We start from the raw sequence: 14,303 nt of genomic DNA, 5'->3' as shown, positions 1-14,303 counted from the left end.
TTACAATCAAGAATGTTATTGTTCATTCTCCTGAACAAACATCTTTGAACGGAATCACTCTAACAGAAGAGTTTCATTGTTATTATTATTATTTCTCTTTGCTCAAAGTATTGAGTTAAATAAGTTAGAGGTAAAAGGTTTTTGTAAAGGAGTAAAATGAATATATGTTATTCAGATAATGGTAGTGACATTCAGTTAGAACTATTTTCGAAAAAGTATAGAAATAAAGAAGAAAAATTGTAATTACCAAAGCAATTACTAGAGATTTAGAATGATAAAATACCATAGCTATTAGAGGTTGAAATAGAATCTTACAAAATATATATACACCAATCGATCCAGCCATTCTTGGTTGAGATTTAGTAGAGCCATTTGTTGATAATGCTAGAAAATGTCTATAGGTTTGTGTGCAAAAGTATTTTCAGTGATTTGAGTCATCAAATTTTATTCATTGATTTTACTTATTCCATCCGAAAAAACAGTTCAGCTTTTCTGAGGCGCAATGTTTTTACATGAATTTACAAACTGTTATCGACTTTTTTATATTTACTTTTTGATAAGACTTTTAGGCGATTTCAAAAGTAGGTTTTCAAATCTAGATTTTCTCTAGTAGTTATTTGTTTAAGGGGCATTTAACTATTAATAATGTATCAGTGCCAGCTTAATCTATCAAATAAGATGAAACACACTAAGTAGAAAATCGGATAACAAGCTGGCTGATTAGAGAACATTAAGGATTGATACATTTTTAATTATTATTCCATCTCTCTCGAAAAGATTAGTTGCAGTGATTACCAACGTATCGCTTGTCACAAGAAGCTCACAAAATAATGAGAGCTCAAGAAGCTCTCAATAGTAATTATTTAACACATTTGTCAACATAAAAAAAAAGAATAGCGAAACTGTTTTAATGATGACATTAACTTATAATTCTCATCAAACTATATTTATCTTTTAATTTTTTATTTTATATTGCTTCCTTCATTTTCAGTTATTTAATGCAAGTATAAATCGAAGATAATAGAAGCATGGAAACTCAGTAACAAGCAAAATCATAATTTTTATAATCTACTAAATAAATTAATAACAGAAATTATCGTTTGAGATTTAAGAAATAGGAGTAGAAGGAAACAATGGCGAAAGAAACAGTCTTTATTGCAATAATTTGAATTATTTAATTGAAATAATTAAAATGAATTCTAACACCATATGGTGAGACCAACTGTGATATTTGGTAAGTGTTCTTTAGGTCTACGAAAGGTTAATGATTTAAGTCGTCTTAAATACAAACTAAAAATGTGAGGAACAAATTGTGCTTTTCAGAGTGAAATGCAGTGTTTATCATCGTTTTTAAAAGAACGGTTGTTTATCATTTTTTTAGTAACAGAAATGAATGTTCGCTAAATAAAAGAATGTATCATCCGAAATAATTAATAAAGCATTCGATAAATTTTGATTTTTCAAAAAAGAATATGATTGTTGAATGTTTTGAATTAATTACACCTACATAATATATTATACATAAATGTATGCTTTTAATCAATTTTGAAGTTATTAAAACAATGGCCGATGAAGGTAAGTCACAGTGCAGAACACATAATATGTATTTCTGATATTGTTATAGCAAGTCAGAAAGACTCTCCATTCAGCACAGCCAAATGTTTAGCAGGAATATTAAAAAACTAGTGTGATAGTCTACGAGGGTCGTTTGAAAAGTCCGTGCAAAGTCAGAGAGATAGCACTACTGGCGCGTATCGAGGTTGTGTTTAGTTAGTAGCATCTCTTGGAAGAACACACACCAAGTTTCAGCCAGATCGGTCTATTTCTTTGTGTTTGGCATTCGTTTGAATCGAGGAAGTCGAGTGATTTTCAAAAAATGGACGAAAAAGAATTTCGTGTGTTGATTAAACACTACTTTATGAAAGGCAAAACGCCTCAGGAGACTAAAGAGAAGCTTGATAAACATTATGGTGACTCTGCACCTTCGATTAGAACAGTTTATAAGTGGTTTCAAAATTTTCGGAGTGGCCATATGGGCACAAGTGACGCTGAACGTTCTGGACGCCCTGTTGAGGTTACTACTCCAGAAATCATTGATAAAATCCATGATATGGTGATGGATGACAGAAGAGTGAAGGTGCGTGAGATTGCTAGTGCTGTGGGCATCTCGAATGAACGGGTACATAATATTTTGCATCAACATTTGGACATGACAAAGCTATCCGCAAGATGGGTGCCGCGATTGCTCACGCTTGACCAAAAACGAAATCGTGTGAAGTGTTGCAAGGACGGTTTGCAGCTGTTCCAGAAGAATCCGCAGGACTTTAAGCGTCGTTTCGTCACTGTGGATGAAACATGGATACATCACTACACTCCTGAGACCAAAGAACAATCTAAACAATGGGTTACCAAGGGGGAATCTGCGCCAAAAAAGGCGAAGACCGTTCCTTCGGCCGGAAAGATTATGGCGACTGTCTTTTGGGATTTGCAAGGAATAATCCTCATCGACTATCTGGAAAAGGGCAAAACTATTACAGGTGCATATTATTCATCGTTATTGGACCGTTTGAAAACCGAGCTGCAAGAAAAACGCCCACGATTGGCCCACAAAAAAGTCCTTTTCCATCACGACAACGCACCAGCTCACACCTCAGCAGTTGTGGTCGCAAAATTAATGGAAATAGGGTTCCAACTCGTTTCACATCCCCCCTATTCTCCAGACTTGGCTCCCTCGGACTACTATTTGTTCCCCAATATGAAGAAATGGCTGGCGGGAAAAAGATTTTATTCAAACGAGGAGGTGATTGCAGAAACGAATGGCTATTTTTCAGACTTGGACAAATCCTATTATTCGGAAGGGACCAACAAACTAGAGCAGCGTTGGACGAAGTTTATAAGCCTAAAAGGAGACTATGTTGAAAAATAAAAAAGGTTTACCCCAAAAAATTAAGTAGTTTTTATTTTTGCACGGACTTTTCAAACGACCCTCGTATATCATAATCACAAGATAGGCAACCAATTTACTTCTACTCCGATGAGAAAATTTCAAATTAGAGTCAAACTTCAAAAAAGTAACATCCGAGAATGATTACAAAACAGTGTTTTGGAGCTGTAATCTCCAGAAAAGGGATTGTAATACACAGTTGACTCTGATTGACAGTGGAGTCTAGTTAAGATGGAGGATATCATAGTGAGAGAGAATTGTTAGAAATTATGATATGATTGTGATACCATTAATTTATGATCATATGTTTCAAAGATTATGATTGTTTATTATTGTGAATTAATTAATATGATATATAAATTTTGGCTTAGGATCTATTTGCCTAATTTTTTAATAAATAACAACAGAACATTTTTAACAAAAATCAACTAATTCATGAGGCACATTCATGGCTAAACATTGCAAAACTTCGCCGAATAAATTAGTACCATTTTAGAGGTTAAAAAAAAATGTGAAATATCATTTAGAAATGAATTCAAAACAAACACTTCAAACTGAATAATGTAGAAAAGAACCAAAATTCCAAATCACATACCAAATATTGCCTGCAAACCTCTAAGCCAACCTTGAACATATAAATGGTTTGAAAGAGAGATAAAAAAAAAGGACCAATATGTTAAGAACGTTTTATCAGACATGTCTACCATAAATAAAAAATCCTTGTTAGAAAATAGAAATATCTTAGCCTATTACATTCTCATTAAAATAGTTAAATCAATAAAATACATATGTCTGTGGCCAATCCATTGTCCAGAATCTATTAATGTAAACTATTTGAAATATCTATTATGTATCTTAGGAATATATCATGTATAAATTGAAGGGAAATTTGGAATCAAATTTATGCGCAATGACCATCCAATTTATTTGATAAACATCACATGTTCAAATACTAATTATTTATTGTAGAGTTTTGTTAATTGTTTTTTGGTGACTGATTCTCATTAATCCAAAATGAATAAAAAATAATGAATGAAATTGGCAATATATTCTTTCTTCCATCTGTGTTAATTATTTATTGAATTAAACATTCCGTCAATGGGTTAGCCTATTTAATTAAATATTTGTAGGATTTTTAAAATAACTACACTTTTTTTTATACCTATTTTTGATGTAAATTAATTAACGTTGTGTGGTCTATATTTCAGTATAGACTAATATAATTTTTTTAAAGATTAATTTGTATAATACTTATTTAATGAGCTTAATTACATATATTTATTTAAAATGTTAAATTTAATTATGTACATTACCAGGAATGAAAAGTTGGCACAGTAGTACAGCTAGTTTGAACATGACGGTTTAAAGAAAAACAAAAAAAAAATTAAGTATACATGATTAATTTACACGGATTTCGCTAATTATTATTATAATATTTTAATTAGGAAGGGCTTAAAAAAGAAAGAAAAAGAAATCCAAATAAAAAAAATAACGCTTTTTTTAAAAAAAAAATTTAAAACACGACAATTTGATTTTAAGTTAACGGAATATTCTTTATAATAAAATTTTAAATTATATGCCAATTTTAGAAACAATGTTTACACAGCGCAGGGCGGACACAAACTGACTAACCGAGCGCCTTTTAACTCTAACGCCGGTGGTCTTGCGCCCTTCACAATCCTCAACTCGATCCCTCTCACTGTTGCTTTTCTTTTCAACTTTACTTTTTTTTCCAATTTTTTATCCACTTAATTAATTATTTAGTTTTTAAGAATTATTTTTGTAAACAGAAAATTTAGTTTCCCGCCCTCCCAAAGAGGTATTTTCTCTTTATGTGATTTTTTTTTCTTTTTAATTCTTCGGGCGCATCGACTGCTGCGGTCATTAGCGCCTCTAATCATGTTTTTCCTTTCTCTTTCCGTTGCCGCTTGTGCTGTGACTTCACATGCAACGTTCTGGCGTCCATGCACAACACCTGGCCTAAGCAAGACAATGTGGAGCCTCGTGCTTGCATGGTTTCTTTACGTATTCCCGCCTTATCACGTCAATCTAGTCGATTAAAGTGGGATTGTGGAATCTTTTTTTTTTTTCTTTTTTTTTAACTCTCTTTATTTAATTTACAACTGCCTATTGGCAACAAGTAAATCAGATTACAATATATAAATAAAAATAGCATGAAAGATTTGAATGAGGGCCATCCAACGATAACCATCATGAGTCGGCTAACACAAGATACCGTTGAAGTGAACTCGAAGGATGCCCTTTTATAATGCGATCAGGTGATCGCGAGGCCATCGACGCTCAGACTTCGGCGAGGATTCGAGGGAAGAGTAGTTTGGGATAGATTGTTTATGAGCGGGTTGAAGTGTTGGGAAAGTTTCGAATGAAATTTGGTGTAACGGAATTTGGCTAGATCCCGGACAAAAGGGATTTTTAAGTCAGTGTGGATGGTGTGATTGCTTACGTAGAAAGGAACGTTAAGGATTGTGCGTAAGATTTTCGATTGAAGGAATTGGAGGCGGTTGAGATTGGAACGCTTTGCAGAACCGTACAAGTCCGTATGTCCAGATTGTGGCTAGTAGAGCTGTGTAGATTTTCTTTTTGTTGGCGAGAGACAATTTGGAGCGTCTGTCGAGGAGTCTTTTGGTCATTCGGTAACGTAAGTAAAGTTCCTGTCGCTTGAGTCGAGTATGGGGGTTCCAAGTAAGGCGCTTGTCGAGTAAAAGTCCAAGATAACGCACCTTATCTGCCGGAGGAATAGGTACATGGTTCAGGTAGATTGGTGGGAGTACCTTGTGATTGAGAGTAAAGGTTATGTAATGAGATTTAGACTCGTTGACCTTTATTCTCCATTTGCGAAACCATGGTTCGAGGATATGAAGATGAGACTGGATGGATCGGATTGCGCTCACTGGATCTGAATTATGGGATAGGATGGCCGTATCATCGGCATACGAATAAATTGTAGTGTTCGGATGGAGCGAAAGATCAGCGGTATACAGGGTATAAAGAAGTGGAGCAAGAATACTTCCTTGAGTTCTTCCAGTTCCTTTGAGGAACATGAAAACTATGCTTTCCACTTCACTTAGGGCAAGCAAGATGGGATACATGATAAACTTCAAGCAGGGAAAATGATAGGATACCTATGTCTCTCCTGCGATCGGTTGGTTTTCCGTACACTGGAATGTAACTGGCTAAGACTTGCTGCAGTAGCACCAGCGCTTTGCACACAAGAAGGCAGTACGGCATTCTCTGCTCCGAACTAAGAGATATTGTATACCCAAAAAAATTGCAATTCTAGAGTGAATGGTCATTCATATTGGTTAGAAGAAAAATAGCCAAATTAGTGGTGTTTAGACATGCCCTGATGCTTCGAGAAAAACATATATTTCTCTTTGGAAAGTTCATTCTTCTTTTAAAGGGAATTAGTCTGTAAGTTACGGTAAGAAAAGCCTGTTTGCACTCCATTATCTATTTATTGATTACAGTTACTACAGAACATTTTTTTGTGTTTTTTACTCTTAATAAATTAAATATGTTATTAATTTTATATATTTATGTTTTTCATCTTTCATTTTATAGCGTTCAGAATTTTCAGAAGAATTCCTGCAGTCATGGCTACCACCACCATTATGTTAGCACTAAAATGCTTCACCCAATCTCTTAAATGTTTCATGCAATTTTATATCTTGCACAACTGCGTTCGGCAGCGCCATCTATTTCTTTCTTCTCCTTTCTCCCAAAAAGATAAGATACTCTTGTACGTTGCAAAATTCTCTTTGGCTACATTTTTAGTTAATATTCTTTCTTTGCTTTGTGTCTTTTTTTTCTGAAACATTATCTTTTGGCCATTGAATGGACTTTTTGTCAAGATTTATTAACTGATTTTTTTTCAGCAAGTGCCACTTGCTTATGTGTGCTTATGTCTTTAAAGTTTTGTGGTCATAAAAGCTTTATCTTTTGCTTCCCTTGTTCATGAAAGTCCATTTCATATGATAGCGCCTCTATTTTAATGATAGCTAGATGTTTATAAAGTTGTACATTGCGAAAGATCATTGAAATCTACTTTGCCATTTCTGACGCAATACAAGTAGAAGAGATCTGTATTGAAATCTTCTCCATCACCTCAATCACATTTAGCGGAGTTCACTATTTGGTTTCGTAAGTCTGTAGCTCAACCTAAGTCTGTTTTCATTGTGTGACGAAGCCTGCTTAGAAATAAAAAATAAGCAAGCATTATTATACGAGCTCTGTTCAAAAAGTATCGCGAATTTTGAATTTCCGCGGGTCACGTATATTCGATTTTCGATTTTTTTTTTTGTGTGGCGATATGTTGGTACACATGTCTCTCACTTATGCCGACAAGTTCGGCCATTTTGAATGTTCAGTTAATTTTTGACAGCTGCTTTGCTTGCCAAAGCTCGTCTTCGATTTTTTGCCTATTCCAAAAAAATGGATCAAAGAATCTGTATCAAATTTTGTGTGCGGACGCATTCCGAATGTTGACTGTGACATATGGTTGAAGGTACCTTGGACCGAAGCAATGTTTATCGGTAGTACAAAACGTTCTCAGAGAGCCGAGAAGATGTGAACGACGAAGAGCGTGCCGAACACATCAACAACAGACGAAAACATTGATGACTTCATCAATGATGCCGCAGCCACCGGATTCCCCAGATCCAAGCCCCCTGTGACTTTTTCTTGTTCCTGAAACTGAAGAGGCCCCATGAAAGGACGACGCTACGCTACGATTGAGGAGATAAAGACGGCATCGAAGGAGGAGCTGAACAACATCACAAAAAATGATTTTTTGAAGTGCTTCGAGGATTGGAAAAAACGTTGGCACAAGTGTATACCTAATATCTGATAGGGATTACTTTGAAGGGGACAAAATAGATATTCATGAATAAATAAATCATTTTTGAAAAAAAAAAACAAAATTCGCGTTACTTTTTGAACACACCTCTTATATATTTAGCTAAAAGTTATTCATAAATTAAATATTAAAATGTTTAAACACAAATAAAAGCGGAAAATGAATGAAGTTTTTAATGTCAGTTGTATGCTGAAAGCTGAAAACTTATTCCCCAAGAAAGTAACAATGGGAAGAGACTGAAGTTAACTTTGTTTGTGAGCTGGTGACGTTACTTCATTGAAACTGTACTTATTAGGCATGTCTGGTTTGTTCAGTTGTATGTATATACTTTTCATCAAAAACTTAATATTAATTTAAATCTTTTTTTTTTAGAAAACTATGACAACAAAATGTTAACAGATTTATAGTTTCCTGTAGACAGTTTTGTCTTCTTTAAAATTGTTTCGGGTTATCGCCCTTGTAAAAGCTATAACGTGTGAATTATTGGGCTATTTCCGATTAGATTTTCCAACGCTCGATCTAATTGGCAACACTGGAAAAGGTCATAGTTTTTTTTTGGCAATTAAAGAGGTCTAGATTTTAGTTGAAGTATTTCAACACAACGCTAAAAGATCCTCTTAAAACTTAATGATTCTATGGATAAAGAGTAAACATGGAATAACTCGGATTTCTGAATAAAGCGAATCCTCAAACATTCTAGAACGCTCTATCGGAAATTTTATCGACGCTTTTTGTTTTCCGCTATTGATGAAACAAAAAGTGCAGTTGGTAAGGTTCCTGGATAAATTTAAACGTAAAAGACCAAAAATGTGATTAATAATTTTGACCTTACAAAACAAATCCACACTTATTGATTTATTAACTAAACGATTTCGATACAAACAAGGTTATGTTTAAAAATGGACGAAACTTTGGGCCATGAATCTTTGATTTAAATTTCACCTTACCATTTAAATACAGTAAAAGCTCCTTATTCGCGCTTCCTTCATTCGCGTTTTCACTATTCGCGGATTAAAAAAATGCGACCCAATTCCTATATTCGCGGAAGTACACTATGATAATAAAAGGATTCCAATAGGTATTCAACCCAATATCCTTTGTAAATGCCGTCAAATGGACTAATAAAAAAAGTGAAATAGATCATATTACAACTTTGCCTAAAGTATGTTGTTAAATGATATCGCCGAGGACTTTGACATAAGCCGTCCTTCGCCGCGATCGGTGTTTTTGAGAATGTAAACGCACAGAATGAAATCAATTGTTCGTGTTCCAGCAATAGAAAAAATGGAAGTGGCGTTGTCATTATGGATGGAAGACCGCATCCAAAAAAAGGGTGCCCCTGAGTGGTCCAATGGTCCGGGAGAAGGCAAAGTATCTTTACGCTCATTTTAAAGAACCGGATGGTAGTTGTAGTGGCAAGTTCAAACTCTGACTGCAAACAAAAGCTTTTAAAAACTGCCAAGCAAGGGAAAATTACAATATTCTTTAAACCATTGCCTAAGCCTTAAGATAATTAATCAAAATGTTCAAAAACTTCAATTAAATTGATTTTTTTATATATTTGTTTTTTTTTTTATTTTGTCACCTAGGAACGTATCCCCTATAATTCCATATAAATTACCATTCCGTATTCACGGTTTCTGTATTCGCGGCATATTTATGGAACATATACCCCGCGAATAAAGAGCTTTTACTGTATTTAAATCAGAAAATTAGCTACCTGTCTGCTGATGTCAACTCTCCATTCCATCTTGTTTCCTTTTGCATGAACTACTTTGTAAGATATTCTATTTAACGAAATTGTTTTAAAAAAGTAAGCCCTTTTTCAATATTTTGTTCAATACATTTAACGTATTTTTACTCAGAATTTTAAATAGCTTATCTACTCTACATTCTCCTAACTCTGTCTTCTTCTCGCGAACCTTCCATCTCTGGTATAATGGTACTAGATTCTGTATTTATTCTGTATGGTACTGTTCTGTATTTAATAAAATGTATTCGGCAATCACCAGGTTTGAATACTAATTTAATTTTTATTTAATGACCTTCAAAGAATCACTATTTGAAGAGAAATACTGTCGAGCGTAAATAATATTGCTGACAAAAACCTTTTAATCGGCTAATAATTATTTTATAAACATCAATCACATTCTCTGCACAAAATACCTAAAGAAAGATGGTGTACATTGAAACGAAGAATCAATAAGCGACCAAGTTAATACAATGGAAAGATGACATAATGGCAGCATTTGAAAAAAAAAGGAGAGAGTTGTGGATAACAGAAAACAAAATTCACTTTAGTACAACGCTCAACAGTACGATCAACATCAGCAACCCTAGGGTTAGGGACAAAAAGAATAACATAACAAAAGAAGTATGATAGTCATGATACCCAGTCAGTAAAGTTGTATGTAACATAGTGGTCACGAACATGGATTTTGTAAGTGGGAGATAACCAGTTCAAATCCCGCGAATCGCTACTTTTTATTTAGTACAAAAAAATATAAAACGTAAAGTATGTGCTGGACGCTTAAGACCCATCTGAAAAAATAGGCAATTACTTTACTTGAGCGATCCTGTCGAAGATCTTAACTTGATTAATTATAAAACTGACTTAGGGTACGTTTACAACGGAGCTGTGAGTATAGATGATAGCAGAGATGATAACTGATAGAGTAAAATATAATCGCTGATTAGTGTGCACAACGGAGCTGTGATACATGCAACATGTCGAGTAGTGAAGAAGAGTTTTTATGTTCACCAGCAACGAAATGGTATATTTAAAAAAAAAAAGATGTAGAAAATATCATGTACATACCATAAATAAAAAAACGAAGTACTTTGGGCGAATTTCACTATTTATATAAGGAACTTAGAAATTATCCGGATCGTTTTTTTGAATATGTGAGGATGGGTCCAACCACATTTGACTAAATTTTAGAAAAAAATAAGGTCAAAATTAAGAAAACGTAGGAAAAATTGTCATGGAAATCCTATAACTATAGAAGAAAAACTAGTGATAACTCTGAGGTAAGGTTATATTGAGGAAAAACAAATAAATACACATAAAAATAAATGTAAGCACGATTTAAAAAACAAAATATTGTTTAAAAGTAAATAATAAAATAATGACCAAAAATAATGAGTAAAGACAGCACTAATTAATTTTTCGACGTCCATTTTGAAGCTCCGATACTGGAGTTCAGATAGCAGAAAAATGAAAAATTCAATTCTATCATCTATTCTATAAGGGTACGTTCACAACGGAGCTGTGAGCATTGATGATAGCGGAGATGATAGCAGTGATGCATCAGCGCTTATAGAATAACCTAGTACATTCTTATGTGAGCGTGCACAACGAAGCTTCGACTAGTGACTCATACTCGCTGCTATAAACGAGCTTAGATGATAGAATTGAATTTTTCATTTTTCTGCTAGCTGAACTCCAGTATCGGAGCTTCAAAATGGACGTAGAAAAATTATTTAGTGCTGTCTTTACTCATTATTTTTGGTTATTATTTTATTATTTACTTTTAAACAATATTTTGTTTTTTAAATCGTGCTTACATTTATTTTTATGTGTATTTATTTGTTTTTTCTCAAAACCAGAATAATCACTAGTTTTTCTTCTGTGGTTATAGGATTTCCACGACAATTTTTCCAACGTTTACTTAATTTTGACCTTATTTTTTCTAAAATATCGTCGAATGTGGGTGGACCCATCCTCACATGTTCAAAAAAACGATCCGGATAATTTCTAAGTTCCTCATATAAATAGTGAAATTCGCCCAAAGTACTTCGTTTTTTATTTATGGGATGTACATGATATTTTCTAAAGCGTTTTTTCTTTAAAATATACCATTTTGTTGCTGCTGAACATAAAAACTCTTCTTCACTACTCGACATGTTGCAAGTATCACAGCTCCGTTGTGCACACTAATCAGCGATTATATTTTACTCTATCAGCTATCATCTCTGCTATCATCTATACTCACAGCTCCGTTGTAAACGTACCCTAAAAGTAACTTAAACCAATGTAAGCAAACATCATCAAAGAAGCGACAGCAACATAAGACATGCTTTTATTATATCCAACATCCTGAAATATTAGTGCCACTAAAAGATTCTTTGAGACGATCCAAAAATTAATGTGAGTACAAAACGTAAAATTAAGTTCTTTACATTATAATACAGTTGTTATGTGATTTATTCAATTTCTACATATTTCTTAGACGAGATATATGACAGACCAAAGTTTGTTCCCAGTACATTCTACAGCTTTACATCACAATGGTTTGACGAGTTGACAACTCATGTCAGTAGATGTGTGGCGTCCCTCACTGGTTTCTTGATGCGTAAAAAAAGGAATATATTTGAAAGTTTGTAAAGAATAAGATCTGTACATCCTGGAATATTTACAGAGGATATTTATTTAAACTTAAATTTAGATTGGTTTTTATTTATTTGGAATACAAATGTAATACCGAAGCTTATTATTATGCACATTGGCTTCTGCTCTTTTGGTGTTAGCTCCAGATTTTTCTAGCTATCGATTGCTTGTTCATGCATTCAATCGATTTCTTCGTGGTAAATTTGTAAATTCTGTTAAATTTTATAGTTAACTGCATTAACCAGTTAAGCGTGGAACTTAGTTTAAAAAAAACAAAAAAAACCCACAGTGTGCGGAATTAAAATCAGACAATGACGTCGTAAACACGTCAAACGCAGGGCAAAACAACCAAAAGTTTACAACGTCATAATAGTCACTGCAAGCACCTCTTTTACTGCAATTTCTGGGGTATAAGATTACAGAGCATTCTGTGCTCATTCAAAAATCTTGCACCGCTTCACGTATGCATTGCCTAGTTAACTAGGGGACGCAAGAGCTTTGAATTCTGTGCAAAATGAAATCTTTGCTCGTACTGAGGCCTGAACCTCCAACTAAGGTAAAAACAGCATTGCACAAGGGTTGAGAGCTTCTATTTGTGTGCATAATTCCCCAATCTCTAATGCGGAGACCAAACATGTACCAACCACTTATCATTTGGCTAACTCCATCCATCCCTCCGTATAAAATACTTGGCAGTTCTATTGGTAAGATAAAGGAAACATCCCACCAAATAATATTCTTATTGTATTTTATTAAAATTTCGAGTTTTTATAGTTAATGGCAATTTTATATCTTTCACAACGAGTATACCCGTCGAACGCACCGTAACAGAGATTTCGTTTGACGTGTGTACACATGAAACGCGCTTAACTGCATTAAAGGGTAAAAAAACGATGCAAAAATAATTGATGGGACAGAAACAGACGCTGTTTAAAATTGCTAATGAAACAACTTAATTTCAAAAAGTTTAAAAGTAATTTCTACTCCGCTATAAAGAAAAGAAAAATACAAGGAGTATATCCCAGTTTCCAAAATCATTATTTATAGCCTTTAAACTCTGGGCGGTTGTTGGTCTAGTAGCCAAGAGCGTGGCTTTGTAAGTGGAAGATCCCCAATTCGAATCCAGCGTTTGACTACATTTTATTTGTCAGAAAAATAAAAAATTGTTTAAAATAAAGTATGAGCTTCTGCCCCCGTCCACGACATCTATAATTGGTAGTTGGACGTTAAGCCCCGCCTGAAGAAATAGGCGATTACTTTACTTACTTTTAGTATTTAAACTTAAATGAGATGGTTGCCAGCTCCAAGTGGTGCGCAACCATCGTTGTCTCAGATATCAAATGAGAAAAAGAAGAGGCAAAAATGAATTTAAAGTAATAAATAAGTGATTTTGGGTGTAAAGTGTTTTGGACTTATGATTGGAGGACTTCTATGACGCAAGAAAGAATGGTGGACACTCCATTTAATAAGTCCAAATCGGTTTCAAAGTTAGTTTGTTTTCAGTTTTCATATTTTGATTTTGATTATAGTACGCCGTCCCATCAATTTGGTTTCCGCGCTCATCACTCTACAGTCCAACAATGTCATCGTGTTGTGGATGTAATCTCAACCTCTCTTGAGAATGGACAGTATTGTCCGGGAGTTTTTCTCGACGTTGCTCAAGCTTTCGATCGCGTCTGGCACCGGGGATTGCTTGCCAAACTCAAGAGCATCCTACCAACTACATATTTTCTCATCCTTCAATCTTACCTTACTGGACGCCTATTTAGTGTCGTCTGTGGAAATTCCTACTCTCCTTGTTACCCAGTTCGAGCAGGTGTTCCCCAGGGAAGTGTCCTTGGGCCTGTACTCTACACCATATACACTGCTGATATTCCTACCAATCCTCGTACCTTCCTTTTTACTTATGCCGATGATACGGCCATCCTCTCTCCTCATAAAGACCCGGTCCTTGCCTACCGCTTCCTCCAATCCCATATAGAATCTCTTGAGCCTTGGCTAAAGAAATGGAGAATTAAAATTAATGAAAATAAATGTAATTACATTACATTCTCCCTAAGGCGAACTATCCTTCCACCCGTTTACCTAAACCT

The 14,303-nt window shown here is 34.4% G+C and overlaps 1 protein-coding gene across 1 annotated transcript in view; it reads right to left on the bottom strand.

Annotated features, from left to right (window-relative positions):
- The window catches only part of LOC141454735 (uncharacterized), a 633,436-nt gene extending 628,860 nt beyond the window's left edge, over nt 1-4,576 (bottom strand). The window contains exon 1 of the mRNA XM_074129302.1: nt 4,258-4,576. Within this exon, the coding sequence (XP_073985403.1) occupies nt 4,258-4,300 (43 nt within the window). The 5' untranslated portion in view covers nt 4,301-4,576. The remainder of the gene's footprint in view (nt 1-4,257) is intronic.
- Between the last annotated feature and the right edge of the window lie 9,727 nt (nt 4,577-14,303).

The sequence above is a fragment of the Rhodnius prolixus genome, unplaced genomic scaffold (assembly GCF_049639745.1).
Source record: "Rhodnius prolixus isolate KJV_2025 unplaced genomic scaffold, Rpr scaffold_9, whole genome shotgun sequence".
NCBI lineage: Eukaryota > Metazoa > Arthropoda > Insecta > Hemiptera > Reduviidae > Rhodnius > Rhodnius prolixus.
The sequence above is the reverse complement of the archived record's forward strand: the minus strand, read 5'-3'. Positions and strand labels throughout refer to the sequence as shown.